General features: G+C 50.1%; 1 protein-coding gene across 1 annotated transcript; it reads left to right on the top strand.

Moving 5' to 3' along the window:
• Positions 1-3,333: 3,333 nt before the first annotated feature.
• On the top strand, positions 3,334-21,541 carry SMPD1 (sphingomyelin phosphodiesterase 1). Its single transcript, XM_089508487.1, has 6 exons — positions 3,334-3,546; positions 13,753-14,525; positions 17,072-17,243; positions 17,477-17,553; positions 18,241-18,386; positions 18,590-21,541. Exons 1-6 carry the CDS (start codon positions 3,334-3,336, stop codon positions 18,997-18,999), a joined length of 1,791 nt encoding a protein of 596 aa, XP_089364613.1. The 3' UTR covers positions 19,000-21,541.
• The last annotated feature ends 68 nt before the right edge of the window (positions 21,542-21,609 follow it).

Here is a 21,609-nt window from a genome sequence, read left to right as displayed (position 1 = left end):
ATTTCTGAACACCAGGCAGCAAAGGCAAGACCCATGATGGCGCAGGGTCACAACGGAGTGATGGCGAACACATGCTCCCGGCCAGAAGAAGCAACAACGGGGAAAGAAAAGGGGAGATTATGGAGCAGGTGAGGGAGGCTGCTCATACCCAGCCAGGTCACAAGACACCTTCCAAAGAAGCCTGCTTGGCTATTTCTTTATTAACTGCACTCTCTCCTAATAGGATCCAAGGCAGATAGTAATATTTCCAAAAAACGTCCAGCTAAAACTTAATGTACAGAAGTTAAAAAGGAATTAAACTACAGCATTATTGAAAACATAACTGGTGGTGTGTGTCTGTGGGTGTGTGTGTGTGTGCTTTCATGTCATTTCTGACTTATGGAAACCCTAAGGCAAATCCTATCAGAACCAGCATAGCACAGTGGTTTGAATGTTGGACTATGACTCTGGGGACCAGAGTTCAATTCCCAGTTCAGCCGTGGAAACACACTGGGTGACCTTGGGCAAGTCACACTCTCTCAGCCTCATGCCAAGAAAACTCCATCATGGGCTCACCTTAGGGTCGCCATAAGTCGGAAATGATTTGAAGGCACACATAGACAAGGCAACCCTATCACAAGGTTTTCTTGGCAAGTTTCTTGAGAGCGAGTTCGCCATTGCCATCCTCTGAGGCTGAGAAAGTGTGGCTTGGCCAAGGTCACCTAGAGGGTTTCCAGGGCTGTCCTGGGATTCGAACCCTGGTCTCCCAATGTCCTGATCCAATGCTCAAACCATTATACCACACTGGCCAAAACAGCTAAAATGCATTTAAAGCATATTTAAAACATCATTTCAAAGAAAAGTTTAGATAGATAGATAGATAGATAGATAGATAGATAGATAGTCAGCCCTCCATTTCCATGGATTTTTCTTAACCACCATTTGGAAATTATATATATATATATATAGTCGCCACTCCTTTTTTGTGGGGGCCCCGTTATGGACCCCCTCATGAAAATGGAGTTTCGCATATATTCAAGCCCCATTGGCTTGAATATAGGCACAGGTGCGTGCCCCATTCATTCTCTCTCCGTTCATCCCTCACGCATAAGCAAGGGATGCGAGTGTCTGAAGACTGCAAGAACAGAGGGAGGATTATACACACACACACACACACACACACACACACACACACACCCAAATGAGCAAACCTTGATTTTGCCATTTTATACAAGGGACACCATTTGACTGCCTCATTGCATGTAATGGGGCGTGAGCATCCATGGAGTTTGGTCTCCATGGGGGTGCTGGAACCAAACCCAGCTGATAGCAAGGGCCCAGTGCCTACGTCTCTCACACCATTTCACACACTGCAGCTGCAGAATCACAATTCAAAAGCAGGGGGACGACGAGGGTGATGCTGGTAGGAACCAATGCAGCACGCTGCCATCCTTATTCCTTCGGCTGCATTACTGGATCTCATCCGTCCATTTGGCGACAGCAGCATACAAAACAGCAGCCGCTCTGTCTGTCTTCAGGCCTGCGGTGGTGCCACTCTTGTTATCTCATCTTAGTTGAACTTTAACAGACTTGGATGACTGATGCGCTGAAGGGACAAGGCCAGGAGAAAAGCAGCATGAAATGAATCACCAAGACCCAGCCGTCAACAACCGCTTTTGAAAACAGGCCCACAAAGCCCACAGAGGCACGTGGCGGAGATTGGGACGTCTTTAGGCAAAGCGGCGTCCTCAGATGTTATGCAGATGGGTCTCCCTGATCCAAACTCCTTGGGCCCAAAAGGGTCTGGGATTCCTGAGTTTTTCGGAGTTTGGAATATTTGGATATCTATCCTGAGATTCCTTGGAGATGGGGCCCAAGTCTAAGCACGAAATTCATTTATGTTTTTAGACCCCTGATATATGTAGCCTGAAGATAGCTTTATTCACAATGTTTTAAATAATTGTGGGCATGAAACAAAATTTGTGTACAGTGTGCCCGCACCGTACGTGGGCATGTCATACACAGCTTCCAGCCAACATGGAAGCTGCGTGGGGAGGAAACATGCACACTGTGCTGTGGGCTTGTGCCCCAATACTTTCAATGGGGCATGAGCATATATGCTTTTTCCCTTACGTGGGGCTGGGGGTGCAGAACGTGTCCCCCGCGTAAGAGAAGGGTCCCTATATATTGAACCATCAGGAAGCAAAGGGGCCACTCTCTCTTCCTGCCATGTCTCCCTCCGTCCTTGCTGTCCATATCGGGGGCGGAGGACAGGATGGAGGACGGAGGACGGGAAAGCTGCTGCCAGTGGGACCCAAGGTGGATTAGTTCCAAACAAATCGGTTCAGCCCCCAAACACCCCATTTTACCACTGTCTTTTTGCCACAGGTTAAATGAGTAAAATGGGTAAAAACCATGGCCCCTTCCTGAATCACTCCTGGATCGCAAACTGTGATGTCCAGAACTGGGCCCAGCATTCTTCCAGCTGGTGAGGCCTGATGACACTATTTAGGCTTCCCTCGATCTGGAGACTATGCTTCTATGGATGCAGCCTAGAATAGGGCCTCCCTTCTATTGTGGCCAAAGGCTTCTTCGATGGGAGTGTCTTCGGGGATGGACTAAAACAAATGGCAGTACTTGCCCAGAAGGAAACCAGACTTGCCCCATAGGGAATCATTGGAGGACACTTGCCCCATAGGGAATCATTGGAGGACACTTGCCCCATAGGGAATCATTGGAGGACACTTGCCCCATAGGGAATCATTGGAGGACACTTGCCCCATAGGGAATCATCGGAGGACACTTGCCCCATAGGGAATCATCGGAGGACACTTGCCCCATAGGGAATCATTGGAGGACACTTGCCCCATAGGGAATCATTGGAGGACACTTGCCCCATAGGGAATCATTGGAGGACACTTGCCCCATAGGGAATCATCGGAGGACGCTTGCCCATAGGGAAGCATGGGGAATATTTGCCCATAGGGAATCATCGGAGGAGACTTGCCCATAGGGAAGGATGGGGATTTCAATCCCTGTGACTCTCTCTGGGCAAGTAACCTCCACGCTTTCTCTAGCCAAGCATCCCCCAGGCATCCCCCATGGCTCTCTGGCCCCGCCCCCGGTCACGTGCTTGTTGCCCCTGGGCCTGGCCCCTCCCTCCCTCCCTCTAGACTCCGCCCCGCGGAGGGAGGGAAGCCGGCGCGGCCATCTTGGAAGCGGGCGGGCGGGCGAGCGAGCGGGCGGGCCTCCTCCTCCTCCTCCTCCTCCTCCTCCTCCTCCTCGTCGTGAGGCTGCTGCAGCCCCAGAGGAAGGAAGGAAGGAGCAGACGGCGGGGCCGGCGCTGGGTCCGAGATGGGGGCTCTGTTCAGGGGCTGCTCGGTGGGGCTGGCGCTGGGGCTGGCGCTGGGGCTGGGCCTCTGGGGCTCCTCGGCGCTGCCCTCCAAGGCGGGGGTCCGGCTTTTGGAGGACGAGGAGCTGTCGGCCTCCGGGCTGCGCTTCGGATGGAGGAACCTCAGCTGCCCGGCCTGCAAGCTCCTCTTCGCCGCCATCGACCTCAGCGTCCAGGTGAGAGAGCCCTTCGGCCCCGGACGCGTCCTCCATAGCCATCCCCAGCCGCCCCGGAGGAAGACCCCGAAGGCTCCTGCCTCCCTCCCTTCCTTCTCAGCCTGGCCGACTAAGAAGCAGGAGCTGACATTGATCGGAGTGTCCTCCTTTTCCCGGACGCGTCCTCCTCCTCCTCCGAGGGCCTGGGCCTCTCTTGGGCCAGTGCCCCCTTTTGCTGGGCCGGAGCCTCCTTCCTCGGAGGCTGGGATGGAGAGTTCCTGCAGGGCAGAAGAGGGCTGGGCTCTATGGCCCTCCGTTGTCCAGTGGAGGCCCCTGGTCCCTCTGGAGCTGTCCGGACAGCAGCCGGACAGTTGACCAGGGAAAGCCAGGCCCCAGTTGCCAAGCCTTCTTGCCCTGCCAGGCTCTGTGCCAGCTGCAGGGAACAGCCCTCTCCCCCAGATGTCCTTTGGTTCAAGTGGAGAGAGGCAGGAAGGCCTAGTGGTCTGAGGGCTGGACACTGCCTTTGGCCGAGTCACACTCTCTCGGCCGCAGGGGATGCCATGGCAAAGCCCTCTGACCCCCATGATAGGGCCACCATAAGTCAGAAGCAAAGGGACCCGAGAGAGTGATTCCAAAATGGGACAGAGCTGGCCTTTGGAAATAGACAAGCTCTAATCAACGCTGGGACTGGTGCCCAGAGAAGGAGGCACATGGCTCCTCATGTGGCGGCTGTGCCCAGAATTAGAGATGCCCACAGCGACTGACAAGACATTTAGAACAGACGATCCACTGAGAGCGGAAATCCATTCACTCAATGGGCCAAATAGGGTCCCATCTCATATAATGGGAAGGAAACACCGGGGAGGGTCTTCGCTTATTTGTAGGATCACAGCGGCAAAAATCATGAAGCGCCTACAATCGATGATTGGCTCTGAAATGATCAGAAAGGATGGGAACAGCTTCCGGTCAAAGAGTTTTGCAAGAAGAGATGGAACTAAACTCCAGGGAATAGGATGAAATAGGATGGAGGGGAAGGAAAACCCCTTCCGCCACCAATGAGAGATAGATGGGAATACCTCATAAAAGAATAAAAGGGCCATAAATCCTAATAGACTGCTCAGGAAGGAAGGATGCCTTGCAAGAGGCACCCGGGAAGTAGCCTTTTAGGGGCAGTGTTTTACGTCAATGAAGTAAAATACTAGGTGCATTATTTGCCAAGTAAATAATTCTATGCATGAATCAAAGCCTAGGGTATGTTACTGGACAGATATGCTTATGTTTGAAGGAAAACAAAGTATTAAAACAATAAAACAACAACAATAATGAAAAGAAATTCAACTCCCCCCCAATAAAGTCAGAATCAAGGTGACCAGACGCGTCCTCCTTTTCCAGGACACGTCCTGCATGTCTGCCTTCTGCCCAGGAGGAATGCCAAAGCGTCCTCCATTTTGAGCGTGACCAAGAAGTGACCATTTCATTTTTACACAGGGTGCTTTTAGCTTTTGTTTTGGAACGGTCAATATTTTTTCCTCCGCTGTCCTACATTTTGCAGTGCCTTGTCCTCCTTTGCAGCAAAGACATCCGGTCAGAAAGGACTCGAAGGCACACAAGAACAAGAACAAGAACAACCAGGTCCAGCGTGTGTTCCTAACACAAAACAAAAGGAGCACACAGTAACATTTATTGAAAGACGGGGATGAACTTGGCAACAAAATACTTAATGACTAAAGGGCAGGGAAAGATTAAAGAATAACAGTTGAAAAGAGGCAAACGTGCCACAAAATGATTGCACTTTACTCTTTTTGTGAGTGATGCTCTTTGATACGAAGCTGGGATAATTCTATTTTATAATTCCATTTCTGGTATATTTTTAACAGTATTGCTTCTTTAATTTGTAAGGCATTTGCATCCCAATTTTGGGGATATTCATCATCTTCATACATATCCATGAATTCTCTATCCACAAACATCCATGGCTTGAAAATACTCCAAAAATATGTAAATTCTAAGAAGCAAACCTTGATTTTGCCCATTTAATAGAAGGGACACCATTTTGTTACTAGGCCATTGTATATAAAATGGTATTTGAGCATCCATGGATTTTGGAATCCACAGTAGTTCCTAGAACCAAACCCCAGCAGAAAGCAAGGGCCCACTATGATGATGATGATGATGATGATGATGATGATGATGATGATGGCTGGGTGGCCATCTGTCAGGGATGCTTTGACTGTGAGTTCCTGCATGGCATGGGGTTGGACTGGTTGGCCATTGTGGTCTCTTCCAATTCTATGATTCTAATAATAATAATAATAATAACAGGAATACCCCATTGTATGTAATAGGACTTGAGCATTCACAGATTTTGGTATCCATGGGGGTCCTGGAACCAAAGCCCAGCAGATACCAAGAGCCCACAACAACAACAACAACAACAATCCTGAGGCAGTCACCAAGTAGGCCCCATCTCTCAAGACAGCGGCATTACTAGGGTTGGGGTCATCCAGTGTGGATACCCATGACACCTTCCCACCATTGACCTTAACCCATTCCACGCCATGCAGAAACCATCAATAATGGGATTTTTTTATTTGTCCTAATGTTTCACTGAATTGTCAAGGCAATAGTTGTGACATACAACAGTGAGCAAAACTGAAATGATACCTTTAAATTGCAATATCATACCCAGAGCCTAAATGTTTTTGCATGTACAGTCAGCCCTCCAGATCCATGGATTTTATTATTCACAAATCCAAGCATCCATGACTTGAAAATAGTCTAAAAATATATAAGGGATACCATTTAACTATGTATTTACTGCAACGTGAGCATCTACGGATTTTGGTATCCATGGGGGGCGTGGGAGTCTTGGAACCAAACCCCAGCAAATAACAAGGGTCATCTATAGTAATAGTAGTAGTAGTAGTAGTAGTAGAATCATAGAATCGTAGAGTTGGAAGAGACCACTAGGGCCATCCAGTCCAACCCCATTCTGCCATGCAGGAAATCCAAATCAAAGCATCCCCAAAAGATGGCCATCCAGCCTCTGTTTAAAGACCTCCAAGGGAGGAGACTCTATCACCCTCCGAGGAAGGAGTGCATTCCACTGCCGAACAGCCCTTACTGTCAGGAAGTTCCTCCTAATGTTCAGGTGGAATCTCTTTTCCTGTAGCTTGCATCCATTGTTCCGGGTCCTGTTCTCTGGAGCAGCAGAAAACAAGCTTGCTCCCTCCTCAATATGACATCCTTTCAAATATTTAAACAGGGCTATCATATCCCCTCTTAACCTTCTCTTCTCCAGGCTAAACATCCTCAGCTCCCTAAGTCGTTCCTCATAGGGCAAGGTTTCCAGACCTTTCACCATTTTTGTCGCCCTCCTTTGGACACACTCCAGTTTCTCAATGTCCTTTCTGAATTGTGGCGCCCAGAACTGGACACAATATTCTAGGTGGGGCCTGACCAAAGCAGAATACAGTGGCACTATTACTTCTCTTGATCTAGACACTATACTTCTATTGATGCAGCCTAAAATAGCATTGGCCTTTTTAGCTGCCGCATCACACTGTTCACTCATGTTCAACTTGTGGTCTACTTGGACTCCTAGATCCCTTTCACACGTAGTTTCATTCAGCCAGGTGTCACCCATCCTATATCTGTGCATTTTATTTTTCCGCCCTAAGTGCAATACCTTACATTTCTCTGTGTTGAATTTCATTTTGTTAGCTTTGGCCCAGCTTTCTAGTCTATTCAGGTCATTTTGAATCTTGATCCTGTCCTCTGGAGTATTAGCTATTCCTCCTAATTTGGTGTCATCTGCAAATTTGATAAGTATGCTCCCAATTCTGTCATCCAGGTCATTGATAAAGATGTTGAATAGCACTGGGCCCAGGACAGAGCCCTGTGGGACCCCACTGGTCACTTCTCTCCAGGATGAAAAGGAGCCATTGTTGAGCACCCTTTGGGTTCGGCCGGTCAACCAATTACAGATCCATGTAACAGTTCCTTTGTCTAGCCCACATTTTACAAGCTTGTTTGCAAGAATGTCATGGGAAACCTTGTCAAAGGCCTTACTGAAATCAAGATCTACTATATCCACAGCATTCACTTCATCTACCAAAATGGTCATTTTGTCAAAGAAAGAGATTAGGTTTGTCTGGCATGACTTCTTTCTCTGAAACCCATGTTGACTTTTTGTGATTATGGCATTGCCTTCTAGATGTTCACAGACTCTCTGTTTAATGATCTGCTCTAGAATCTTTCCTAGAACTGATGTCAGACTAACTGGAGGATAATTGTTGGGATCCTCTTTTTTCCCCTTTTTGAAGATGGGGACAACGTTTGCCCTTCGCCAGTCTGCTGGGATCTCTCCTGTTCTCCAGGAGTTTTCAAATATGATTGCCAATGGCTCCGATATTACTTTTGCCAGTTCTTTTAAGTAGTAGTAGTAATACCCCATTGTACATAATGGGACTTGGACATCCACAGATTTTGGTATGCATGGGGGGAGATATGTGTCTTGGAACCAAATCCCAGCAGGTACCAAGGGCCCACTTTAGTAATAATAATAATAATAATAATGATAATAATAATAATAATAATATCCTGGGGCAGCTACCGAAAAGGCCTATCTCTCTAAACAATGGCATCATTAGGGTTGGCATTGTCCGGTATGCTAACCCATGGCGTCACCCCACCATTGGCCTCCTCCCATACCACACCATGCAGAATGCTAAATCATGGGGGGGGGGGGGTGTTGTTTTTTGTTACTAATGTTACTTCTAAATCATAATCCTTATATATATCATTGGATTGTCATGGCAGTAGTTGTGACATAAAACAGTGAATAAAATTAAGAATTATACCTCTGAATTGCAACATCATGCACACAGGCGCATGGTTGCATGCGGTTAAACTGCAAAATTTGGTAGGAGCCAATATTTAAAGAAAATGTTTAAACGATGACATTTTTTTAAAAAATTAAAATTTACAATTTGTTTTTTTAAAAAGCAACAACGCTGAGGCCTCTCCTTTCTCCTTCCACCAAGTCTAGCCCCGTTCACATACTAGCATGAGCATTTTAAAGGGGCGCAGGTGAATGCCACAGCCTGGCAGATGTTTGGGGAGCAGTGGTCACCTGGTGCAATGTGTACCTCCTGCACCCCCTCAATGATGCCTCTGTGTCTGCAAAGTTGGTATGGGGCATGAGAGAAGCCTCTCCCCTGAACATCTGGGACTCAGACAGGCGCAGGGCAAGAAGGCGCCATAGTCTGTCCCTTGGCATTAGATTTAAGCAGCCCGGTGGGGTCACACCTATTATTATTATTATTATTATTATTAACCTTTATTTATAAAGCGCTGTAAATTTACACAGCGCTGTACCTGCAATCTTTTTAATTGGACAGTTCCCTGCCCTCAGGCTTACAATCTAGAAAGACACGACACAAAAGGAGAAGGGAAAGGTGGTGGGGAAGGGGCCTTTCTAGTAGGATAATACATATAAAATACATAGAAATACAGGAAATGATTCAATAAGACAGACAACAAAAGAGCATCAAATAGCAAGTGACAATTATGCAATGCCTGGGAATGCCTAGATAATTCCAGCCCAGATCCAGGAATGGTGTGCGTGTTTGAGGGTGAGGGTTGTTGGGCTGCGCGACCTGAGGGTCCTTTGGGTGGTCCTGCAAGATGGTTGCAGTCCTTCTTTTCTGTTCTGCTGTTGCAGGGTATGGACTTTTGCGGCAGCTAAAAAGGCCAATGCGATTTTAGCCTGCATCGATAGAAGAATAGTGACTCTCTAGAAAAAAGAAAGTAATAGCGCTACTCTGTTCTGCTTTGGTGAGGCCTCACCTGGAATATTGTGTCCAGTTCTGGGCACTACAGTTGACAGTGGAAGATGCTCCCTTGGAGTGTAGTGGAGTCTCCTTCCTTGGAGGTCTTTAAACCGCGGCTGGGTGGCCATCTGTCAAGAGTGCTTTGAGTCTGTGTTCCTGCATGGCAGAATAGAGTTGGACTGGATGGCCCTTGTGGTCTCGTCCAACTCAATGATACTATGCTTTTATTTTACTATGACTGGTTGGCCGGGGTTGTAGGGTTCTCTTTCCGCTTAACCACCAGTGACTGGCCACATCCTTCCGCTTCCCTGGAACTTCCCTCTGGCTCCTTCTGCTTCTCGGTCCTTCAGTTCCTTTGCAGGAACTGAAAGGGGGACTTTTCTCGCCACAGTCCCCCCACAATATTAATGGGCTCAAAGGGGACAGTTCCCCCTTGGGTCCTCCAACTGAAGTTTGGGCAAAAGTGGAGGGGACCTTGTGGGGAGGGAGCAGTGCCATGTGCACAAGGAGTGGGCTAAGCATGAATGCTTCTTATCAGGTTGGTTGCCAAGCGGGGGCCAAGTGTTGTGGTCTTGTTGTTGTTGTGTGCCTTCAAGTCGTTTCTGACTTACATCAACCCTAAGGCAACCCTATCATGGGTTTCCTTGGCAAGATCTGTTCAGAGGAGGCTTGCCATTGCCTTCCCCTGAGGCTGAGAAGATGTGACTTGCCCAAAGTCATACAGTGGGTTTCTATGACTGAGGGGGATTGAGCCAGTCTGCCCCACCTAAAAAGCAAGACCTCTCCTCTTCATTCCTCTTCAGGCCCAGAGGAAAGGGGCATGGGGGGGGGGGGAATGAGGGTCCCATTTCCCTTCTTCCAGCCTCCCCAAAACTCTCCTTGCAGTGCTTTCCAAATCCACCCCCTCAGATGTTGTTGTGTTCTGAATTCATGTATGTGTGTTGTATGCCTTCATGTTACCTTTGACTTAGGATGACACTAAGGCAAACCTATCCTTGAGTTTTGTTTGTTTTGGCAAGATTTGTTCAGAGGAGGTTTGCTGTGGCCTTCCCCTGAGGCTGAGAGTGTGCGACTTGCCCAAGGGGCTTTCATGGCAGCGCCCTGTAAATAAATGTCAGTAGTAGTAGTAATAATAATAATGGCTGAGTTATGGTGACTCTCAGGCAAACTTATCCTGGGGTTTTCTTGGCAAGATTTGTTCAGAGGAGGTTTGCCATTGCCTTCCCCTGAAGCTGAGATAGTGTCACTGGTCTCCGGAGCCATAAGCCAACATTCAAACCACTACACTGCCCATAGCTGGAAAATACTTCGAAATGAGGGCTGCTTGTGTCCCCTGCAACCCACTTTCCTTCCAGAAGTCCTCTCATGACTGCAGGCGGATGTAGAATGGGCAGGCTGCCTGCCTCAGGCACCAAAGATGGGCACTACCCACCCCTGGCATTGCAGATGTTGTGGCAAGGTGTGCCCACCCCATCTGCCCTGTCTGTCAGTCTTGACAGCATTTGCCAGCAGTGCCAGGCTCTGTGTTAAGAGCCCTCTTAGTTACTTCCCGTCCTTTTTCTCCTTTGTGTGCCCACCCATGCATCCACTCTGGCCTTTGTCCCCCCCCCCCCCAGCAGCCTCAGCCTGGCACATTCCACTGCAATGGGGCAATGTCCCTCTGCCGTCATCCCTCTTCCCCACCCTGCATATTGTGACGCTGGCATGGCATGCAACCATGGAGCCAGCCTGAGCCCCAGCTGCTGTTTTTAATCTCTGGCCTCGAGGGAGTCATGGGACTCTAAGCTCCCCGCCCCAAGGACCTCGAGGAGAGGCTTGGCCAGATCCAGGGTGGGGAGGTTCCACCCGTTCTCACTCGCCCTCATCCCAGGCCTCCTCTGGGCATTCTAGGCAGCTCACCCTGTGCTGCCTTCTGGGGATGATGGGAGTTGTCCTGCAGTTCACTGGGCTGGTACAGGGCTGCCCAGAAGGAGGGCCCCTTCCATGGGACTGGCTAAAGAAAAAGAATGGCCACTGGTCATCGTGCTGTGGCTTAATGTTACTAGCCCCAATAGCCCCAGTTTCTCGGAACCAGTAGATACAAGCAGAGGACCCCTTCTTTTTAGAGTTACTGAAAAGCCTTCTTCCTGTTCCCTTGAGCTAATTGATTAATTCCCCTATCAAAAATATATTTCCACCTTCTGTCCGGAAGGCATTTTGAAATGTCCTCCAGTCGGGATGACCAGACATCTTCCTTTTCCAGGACATTTCTTACATTTCAGTCTTCTGTCCAGAAGGTATTTCAAAATGCCTTCCATTTGGAGCACGACAGCGAAGCATGCATTGATCTTTCCATTAGTGTTTTGAGCTTTTCTTGGGTCCTGTCCTACATTTTTCTAGAAGGTTCCAACACTTTGCAATGCCTTGTCCTCCTTTGTGGTTATTAGGACATGTGGTCTCTCTGGCCTTGCGGGTGCTGCTCTGGGGGTGCATTGGCTGAAGGAAGGGCTGCTTCATCCCTCCACTGTTCTCTGTCCCCTTTGCTGGGGAGAAGAGGGGGTCAGGTCCCTCTCCCCAACCCTCCGAGATTGAGAGGCTTCTCTCTCTCTCTCTACTTTTGTGAGTGGGGGGTTGCTCCTGGCTGCCCAGGAAGGCCTCCTTCTGGTCACTGCCAGCTGATTCCTCTCTCCAGCCACATGGCAGGAGTCTCTCTGCCTCCCTTCTGGAACCGCTTGGCTTCCAAGGCTGCCAGGGCCCCAGGCACATGCCTGACACTATTTGCATGTGTCCCTCCCCAGAGTGTCCTTGAACACCCAGACTCCAGTGTCCAAGCTTTGGCCCTGGCTGGCTGGAAATGTTTGCTTTTGCATCCAGGTGAAGGAGCCTCAAGGACAGTGACCCCCAAAATAAGACACACACTGAGCTTCTGCTGCTCCAGAGAATAGGACCTGGAGCAATGGGTGCAAAATACAGTAAAAGAGATTCCACCTCAACATTAGGAGGAACAAACATCCTGACAGTAAGAGCTGTTTGACAGTGGAAAGCACTGCCTTGGAATGTAATGGAGTCTCCTTCTTTGCAGGTTTTGAAATAGAGGCTGGACAGCAATATTTCTGGGGTGCTTTGGTTGTGTGTTCCTGCATTGCAGAATGGGATTGGGTTGGATGACCCTTGGGGTCTTTTCCAACTCTATGATTCTTCTGGAGGCTGGAGTGGGAAATGGGGGACCAAGGCCAGAGAGGGTCTGGGGTTTCTGGAAATGGAGGAATCATATAAACATGGAAGAGGCCCAAAAGGCCATCCAGTCCAACCCTCTTCTGCCATGTAGGGATACACAACCCAAGCCCTCCTTGTGACAGATGGCCATGCTGCCTCTCTTTAAAAACTGACTTCCAAAGTAGAAGACCGCCACTCTTGGAGGGAGTGTATGACACCCTTCAAATACTTCAACGGGGCTATTATGTTTTCTCTTCACCTTCTCTTCAAGCTAAACATACTGTATTTGAAAAGCTGCAATTTCCCTCTCTCCAGCTGGGTTTGCCTTAGTCTTGGGGGCTGCAATGCTGTCTTTCAGTGGGCAGCTGGGAGAGGGGAGGACAACAGTGGCATTTAACCCCAGCTCACCTGAGGAGGACCTGGCAAGGCAGCTGTTCCCAGGCCCCTAGGCTTCCTCAGGGGATCCATGAGAATCTAGTAGGAGTCTTAGTAGACCACAAGGTGAACATGTGTCAACAGTGTGATGCTGCAGTTGAAAAAGCCAATGCGATTCTAGGCTGCATCAGTATAGTATCTAGATCAAGGGAAGTAATAGTGCCACTCTATTCTGCTTTGGTCAGGCTTAACCTGGAATACTGTGTCCAGTTCTGGGCACCAGAATTAAAAGAGGATGTTGGGAAACGAGCGTGTTCAAAGGAGGGCGACTAAAATGGTGAAAGGTCAAGAAACTACCAAGGAGAGACTTAGGGGGCTGGGGATGCTTAGTCTGGAGAAGAGATGGTGGAAGAAGCTTGTTTTCTGCTGCTTCAGAAAATAGGACAGGGAACAATTGATGCAAGCTACAGGAAAAGTGGTACCAGCTGAATATTAGGAGCCCCTTCCTGACAGTAAGGGCTGTTCAACAGTGGAACATATTCCCTGGCTGAGCCTCCTTTGGAGGTTTTTAAACAGAGGCTGAATGGCCATCTGTCAGGAGTGCTTTCCATGTTCCTGCATGGCAGAAGAGGGTTGGATTGGATGGCCTTTGGGTTGTCTTCCATCTCCATGATTCTATTATTCTATCCCCACCAGCTTTCTTAGCCCTAAGGCCCCTGAGGTGGGGTGGGGTGAGTCAAAGTGGATCAGCTCCTTGCCACCAGGGAGCCTGTCCACCTCCTACCTGGAGCCCTATGACGCCTTTCTTCTCTCCCACTCACAGCTAGACACCGGTGTGGAGCACATCCGACGGCTGGCGGTGGCCACCTGCGAACGGCTCCACTTGGCCCGCCCGGAGGTCTGCCAGGAGATTGTGGGCATCTTTGAACATGACGTCCTGACAGCCTGGATCCGCTCCATCCTGCGCCCAGCAGAGATCTGCGGCCTCCTGGTTGGCTCGAACTGCGGCCACTGGGACATCTTCTCGGACTGGAATGTCACGCTGCCCCAGACTCCCAAGCCCCCTGTCCATCCCCCGGTTCCCCCACGCCCCGGGGCCCCCACTGCTCGGATCCTCTTCCTCACCGACCTCCACTGGGACCGGGGCTATACCCCAGGGAGTAACCCAGCTTGCAAGGACCCCCTCTGCTGCCGGGGGGGCCAGGGCCAGGGGCTAGGAGCTGGCTACTGGGGCAGCTATAGCAATTGTGACCTGCCCCTCCACACCCTCGAGCATCTCCTGGGGCACTTGGCCACAGGGGGGCTGGCCGGTGGGCCCTTTGACCTGGTCTACTGGACAGGGGACATCCCTGCTCACAACGTTTGGGAGCAGAGCCGGGGAGACCAGCTGCAAGCCCTCCACACTGTCACCACCCTCATCCAGAAGTACCTCGGACCACTGCCCGTCTACCCAGCAGTGGGTAACCATGAGTCCGTGCCTGTCAACTCCTTCCCGCCGCCCTACGTGCCAGGTAACCAGTCCTCCAGGTGGCTCTACGATGCCATGGCTGATGCCTGGAGACCATGGCTGACCCCAGAAGCCCTGGACACGCTCAGGTAGGGGGGCAAAAGAAAGGCCCATCCATCCATCTGACTGTCTGTCCATGTGCTTGGAGGGAGGGAGGAGGGGTTGCCACTGCTCCTGGGGCAGAATGTCCCTGGGATCAAGGGGGTGCCACTCAGCTTAGTGACATTCAGAACAGTAGCCACTTTCCTCTGTTTAAATAACCTGGGAAGTCAGACTGCCTGGGAAGAGCAAGGAGAGGAAGAAGACAAAGACATTTCCAGTATGAATCATAGAGCTAGAAGAGACCTCAAGGGCCATCCAGTCCAGTCCCCTTCTGCCATGCAGGAACACACCATCCAAGCCCTCCTTGTGACAGATGGCCATCCAGCCTCTGCTTCAAGATGTCCAAAGAAGGAGACTCCACCACTCTTTCAGGCAGCCTATTAATCTGTCCAACAATTTTTACGATCAGGAAATTCCAATGTTTAGGTGGGATCTCCTTTTCTATAATTTGAATCCATTATTCTGGGTCCTGTTCTCTGGAGCAGCAAAAACCAAGTTTGTTCCATCCTCAATATGACATCCCTTCAAATATTTAAACAAGACCATCATGCCACCACCTCTTTAGACTAAACATACCCAGTTCCTTAAGTCACTCCTTATAGGGCTTGATGGTTTCCAGAACTTTCACCATTTTGGTTGTAGAATCCTAGAGTTAGAAGAAATCCCCAAAGGCCATCCAGTGCAACTCCTTTTTGCCATGCAGGAACTAAGAATCAAAGCACCCCTGACAGATGGCCATCCAGCCTCTGTTTAAAGACTTTCAAAGAAGGAGAGTCCACCACACTCCAAGGGCTTTCATGACATGACCCACTGGTATCTGAGGAAGTGCCTGGAGTCTACAAGGGATTGCACTGGAGATTACTTGTTCCCAGTCAGTCTCCAAGGTGCTTCCGGTTTCCTTTGTGTCTGTTTATGAAATGCATCTTGCCTGGCAAGGTGGGGAGGGATGGAGGGGGGCTGCTGTGACCCAAATCCATCCATTGCCCTGGACACCACAGTAGCTGGAAGTTCTTGGAAGTAGTTTTCTTGGGTCTTTTCTACATGGATCAGTCTACCAGCACAGCCACCACAGACCCCTTGCTCCCAAGATTGTTGTGAGAACTGGGGCATCACCTGTCTGACAATTCAGAAAGGACATTGAGAAACTGGAGCGTGTCCAAAGGAGGGCGACAAAAATGGTGAAGGGTCTGGAAACCATGAAGCCCTATGAGGAACGACTTAGGGAGCTGGGGATGTTTAGCCTGGAGAAAAGAAGGTTAAGAGGTGATATGATAGCCCTGTTTAAATATTTGAAAGGATGTCATGTTGAAGAGGGAGCAAGCTTGTTTTCTGCTGCTCCAGAGAACAGGACCCGGAACAATGGATGCAAGCTACAGGAAAAGAGATTCCACCTCAACATTAGGAGGAACTTCCTGACAGTAAGGGCTGTTCGACAGTGGCATGCACTCCCTCGGAGGGTGATAGAGTCTCCTTCCTTGGAGGTCTTTAAACAGAGGCTGGATGGCCATCTTTTGGGGATGCTTTGATTTGGATTTCCTGCATGGCAGGGGGTTGGACTGGATGGCCCTAGTGGTCTCTTCCAACTCTATGATTCTATGATTCTAACTCTCTCCCTGGAGCAGGTGGAAACCCCTTAGCATGGGGTCCAGGTGTGGGGAAGCAGTCCTTTGCGTGATGGAGATGTTAAGGAAAAAGCAACATGGGACATACAGTGATTGAAATAAAACTTGTATGTGAGAGTCAGGGTGACTCAGCAGAAGCAAATCAGAAACCACACAGGTGTAGAAGGTAATACAATTGACAAGTCCTGAATGCCAAGGACAGAAAAGCAAAGTGGATAATTGGACACACCTGAGAATTGTTAAGTGGTCAAGGCTGAGATGATGAAATCATCAAATTTGGATAGAAACAAGAGAACCAATGAGAGTGGATATACACGCCCACTGGGTGGAAACTGACAAGAGTGGGTGGTATGATCCAAGGACTATAATAATGACTATGATTCCCAATGTATTTTGTGGGTAGTAGTTGGGTAGTATTGGAGTAGTGAGGAGTATTGTTGTGTTGGATAGTTTGGAGCTGTATATAGTAGAATAAAGTAGATCTTTTATATAAGACTACTGAGTTGTCTGGTGTCTTGAGTCAAGATACAAGAACCAGCTGGATCCTGAAGAAGTGGGAAGACTTCTGTGGAAGCAAGAGTGAGAAGGCTTGAAGAGTTTGTCAGGGTCTTCAGCCTATTCTCTGTAACTCTGCTGCTTTAGAGCAAAGCTTTATCCACTGGCCAAAACTGGTCAGCGTCGGTGCGCAACAAGGTGGTGAGTTCGAGCCAGAGGTGAAGAGCTACAACTCCCATCATCCCTGACAAGAGATTGATGCTGCCTACGTGTGTTCTACAGTTTGCTGCTTTTGGGGCAGGAGGCACTTCGGTACTCTGTTCTGACCCAGAGGGACATGGAAGGTCTAGATGCCCACATAGAGACCCTTCTGCAGCCTTCTGTGGTGATGCTACCTTCTGTTTTTTCCACCACAGGTTGGGGGGCTTCTACACCCTCTTGATGAGACCGGGCCTGCGTCTTGTATCCCTCAACATGAACTTCTGCTCTGAAGCCAATTTCTGGCTCCTCATCAATTCCACAGACCCAGCTGGGCAGCTACAGTGGTTGGTGAATGTCCTGCAGAAGGCTGAGGAAAGCGGGGAGAAGGTGAGCACTAGGGACAGAGTGCCAAAGCCTTGGGGTACCCAAGTCTAGTCTCAGAAGGTTAGGGGTGGCCTCCTGAAAGCAAACAGAGCACTTGCTTCCCACTTCCTCCTAGGGCATGGCAAGGAATCGCATGGCAGTGCCTATGTCATCATTGCTGGACTACAATGATCCAGATTCCAACTCCCAGCCCTCTTGCCTTATCCCAGCCTCACTCATGCTCTTCTTTCTCACAGGTCCACATCATTGGGCACATCCCTCCCGCCCACTGCATGCGCTGTTGGGGCTGGAACTACTACCGCATCATCAACAGGTGAGTGAGAGGCCCTCAACCATTCCCTCCTCACCACTGCCTGAAACGTGGGGCACCATGCAGCCTTTCTCTAAGTGAGGATGGACTACAACTCCTATCGGTTTCCAGCACGACCTTCCCTGTGTTACCTAGTTAGGCCATTATTTGGGGCAGCACTGGGGAACAGAGTATGAGGATTCTGAAGAAAAGTGTCACTCTCTCTGCCCCTCCTATATGGGACTGCCCAGAGTTCCCTTGGGGCTGTTCTTGGGAGGCTATGAAATGGGTCCAGCCTCAGGCATGGCTGACCTGAACCCACAACAGCACCACTTCTCCCCCACAATCTGGAATAAATCCCAGAGTGGATTCATGGAAATGGCTAACTGCTCCTGCAGAGTGGCAAATATGATGAGGGTTATTCAGGTATTGAGGGATGTGGGTCATTGGTGATGGGGGAGCATCCCTGTCCCTTATGATGGGCTAGGTTGGCCGAGCCAGTCCCTAATCACAGTTGCCCAAGGGCCAAGCAAGTGTCCAGGTGAGGTTTTCCCAAACTTCCCAGGGAGCAATAGATGGGGAATGTGTTGCAGTTGTTTTTCACCCCTAGGGAGTTAGGTTTAGCCCTCAACAGGTTTTTGCCTGGTCCTGGCCCAAATGGCTCAGGAAGGACTGGCAACCTAATACATCTCTACCCTTCCATCCTTGCAGGTTTGAAGGCACAGTGACCGGTCAGTTCTTTGGCCACACCCACGTGGATGAGTTTGAGATGTTCTATGACGAGGAGACTCTCTCGCGCCCTGTGGGCATTGCCTTCGTGGCCCCCAGCGTCACTACATTCATCAGCCTCAACCCAGGTGAGCTGCTGCCCATGGCGTGCAGAGCGGGGCCCTGTGCCCCATTTCCACCTACTGCTCTCTCCCTCTGTAAAGTAGTGGTGGGGGTGGTGGGAATTGTATTTCACCCATTTAAAGGCTTTCCCCCTTTACCTTGGCGGGATCATAGCGTAACCCAGCAGCTGACATGATCTTCCTTGATGTCCCTCGATCTCCCTCTCCAGGCTACCGGGTCTACCACATGGATGGCATCTACCCAGGCAGCTCCTACATGGTGGTAGACCATGAGACCTTCATCTTGAATTTGACGGAGGCCAACATTCCTGGGGCCAAACCCCAATGGCAACGTCTCTACGGGGCCCGAGAGGCATACAGTTTTCCCGTCGCCTTCCCGGCTGACTGGGATGTTCTGCTGAAACGCTTTGAGGTGGACGAGCAGCTTTTCCAGCGATTCTGGTACCTGATGTACAAGGGCCACCCACCTCGTGAGCCTTGTGAGGACACCTGCAAGGCTGCCCTGCTCTGCGCCCTTCGCACTGGCCGCGCCGACGACCCCCACCTCTGCCCTGCCCAGACTCTCAAACTCCCCTTCCCAGAAATCCAGGCCTGGTGGCAGCGCCGGCAGTTCTGTTAGTCTCAAAGGACACACCAGACGCTGGCTGTGAAGGTCCATGCCCGGTTGTAGAGAGGAGGAATCCACCCAGCATGGAGCTGCATCACTTCTCTGACATCTGCTCCATGATGTTTGTGTTCCCAAAGGAAGGGAGGGACCTTTCGTTTGCCGGACCTTTCGTTTGCAAAGTCATGCAACGTAGAGATGGTTTGGGATGGGACAGCCTCGCCTTGGTCAGAGAAGCCCTCCAGATGAAGAACAGCGTGGTCTTTGAGGACCTTGTGGAAGCCTGATGGTGGCAGCACCAGTTCTGTTAGCCCAGAAGGATGGAGAGCCAGGAGAGGCACTGACATGTTGAAAGACCCTGGTTTGATGGCGCTGGCGAGGTGGGAGTCTCTTTCACCCCAGTTTTGCACCTCCCCAATGACTGCCTTGCATGAGTGAGAGGTGCAAGCCATCATCCAGACCCTCCCAACTGTCTGGGCATGAGAGTGAGATGGGCAATCCTGCCCCTTTTCTTGCACAAAGTAATCCCCACAAAGAGAACCTGAGGAACAAATTGTGGGGCGGCTTCCATCCCCAGCCACCCTGTGATTCTTTCATTTTGTTTTGCTAGACCCCCAGAGGAAAGACTGTTACATCTCACCTTGGTTCATGCCAACCAAGAGACTCACCACCACCATCATCTTCCAGGGGAAGGGGAGAAGCCATCCTCTGGCTCCTGCCCTCTTTACAGCCCCATTCTAGGGTCAGGGGGCTGTTGTGGTTTCCACCTTGGACTATGACTCTGCAGACCAAGGTTCAAATCCTTACTTGGACATAGGAACCCACTGGATGGTCTTGGGAAAGTCCTGCTCTCAGCCTCAGAGATTGGCAATGGCAATGGCAAACCCTCTCTGAACAAACCTTGCCAAGAAAGCGCCCGATAGGGTTGCCATAAGTTGGAGATGACTTGAAGGCTCACAGCAACAGCAACGATTGGACCATGAGGCCAAAGAAGGAAGAGAGAGCATGGTGGCAGAAGGGTGAAAGGGCAATAGGGGGGCTGGTGAAGGGGGGCAGCCTTTGGAGGGCAGGGCTGGTGCACTTCGTCACATGGAATATAGTATATAAGCTTCACACACACACACACCACTCATTTTTGGGGGTGACCAGGAGTTTTCCAATGGGTGAGGCCAGGCCAAGGCAGGCAGAGCCCAGAAGCAGTGTCAGGTGGACACTTCCTTCATGGAGGAGCAACTCAACCACTCCTACTACCTAAGTGGACAACTATACACACACGCACACTGTTTTGGGGGGTGCCACTCGGTGCCCCTGCAGCCCCGTCATTTCTTTCATTGCCCCCCCCCCCCCACCTTCCATCTCTCTCCCTGTTGCCATCCACAGCAGCAGCCTTGTGTTCCTGGAGGGCTGGAAGACTGATACACACATGTGCAATAAATGCCTATGTGATTCTGCTTCAGTGACCAGATTCCCTCTCCTTCATTTTGAGATTTATGGTAGGCAGAAAATTTGTGGAAGGAAGCTGCTCTTGGCTTCAATAATGAGGGGGGCTTCTTGGAGCAGGGTAGAAGAGAGAGCCATGCGTGCCTCAAAACCATAGAATCATGGCATTAGACCCACAAGAGCCTTCCAGTCCAACCCCCATCTGCCATGCAGGAAGACACAGTCATGCACCCCTGAAAAGTGGCCATCCAGCCTCTGTTTAAAAACCTCCAAAGAAGGAGATTTCACCACTTTCCAAGGAAGGAGTGTGTTCCACTGTCGGACAGCTTTTACTGTCATGCGGTTCCTCCTAATGTTAAGGTGGAATATCTTTTCCTGCAGTTTGCATCCACTGTTCTGGGTCCTGTTCTCTGGAGCAGCAAAAAACAACTTTGCTCCATCTTCAATATGACACCCCTTCAAATACTTAAACAGGGCTATCATATCACCTCTTAACCATCTCTTCTCCAGGCTAAACATACCCAGCTCCCTAAGCCTCCCCTCATAAGGCATCCAGACCCTTCACCTTTTTGGTCACCCTCCTCTGGGCATGTTCCAGCTTGTCCACATCCTTTTTGAATTTTGGTACCCAGAACTGGACCCTCAATTCCAGGTGACCCCTGACCAAAGCAGAATAGAGTGGTGCTAATACTTCCGTTGATCTAGACATTAGACTTCTATTGTTGCAGCCTAGAATTGCATTGGGATTTTTGTTTTGTTTTTTGGCTGCAGCATCACACTGTTGACTCATGTTCAAGTTATGGTCTACTAGGCTTCCTAGATCCCTTTCACACATAGTATTGCTAAGCCAGGGTCCCCCCATCCTATATGCATTTCATTTTTTACCCTAAGTGTAGTACTGTACACTTCTCCCTGTTGAAAACGTGCAATTTCAGCTCCTTGTGCTCAGAGGAATGCTGCGGAGCTGCCCCCCGGAAACGTCCAGCACCACCCTCTGACTGGGGCAGCCTCAGATGCCCCCCCCCCCCGGAAGGAGCTCCAGACAGGCTCTTTTTCACCCACAGGTGCCAATAAGGGGCTTTCTCTTGCAGACAGCCTCTCTCTGGCCTGCCCAGTTGCATTCCCATGTGTGACTTCTCAATCCCCCTGCCCCACAGTTACAGAGAAAAGGCTCAATTGCTCCTT

Source organism: Sceloporus occidentalis, unplaced genomic scaffold, assembly GCF_023333645.1.
Source record: "Sceloporus occidentalis isolate IW3139 unplaced genomic scaffold, rSceOcc1.0.p SCAF_2, whole genome shotgun sequence".
NCBI lineage: Eukaryota > Metazoa > Chordata > Lepidosauria > Squamata > Phrynosomatidae > Sceloporus > Sceloporus occidentalis.
This window is presented reverse-complemented; position numbering and strand designations above follow the sequence as displayed.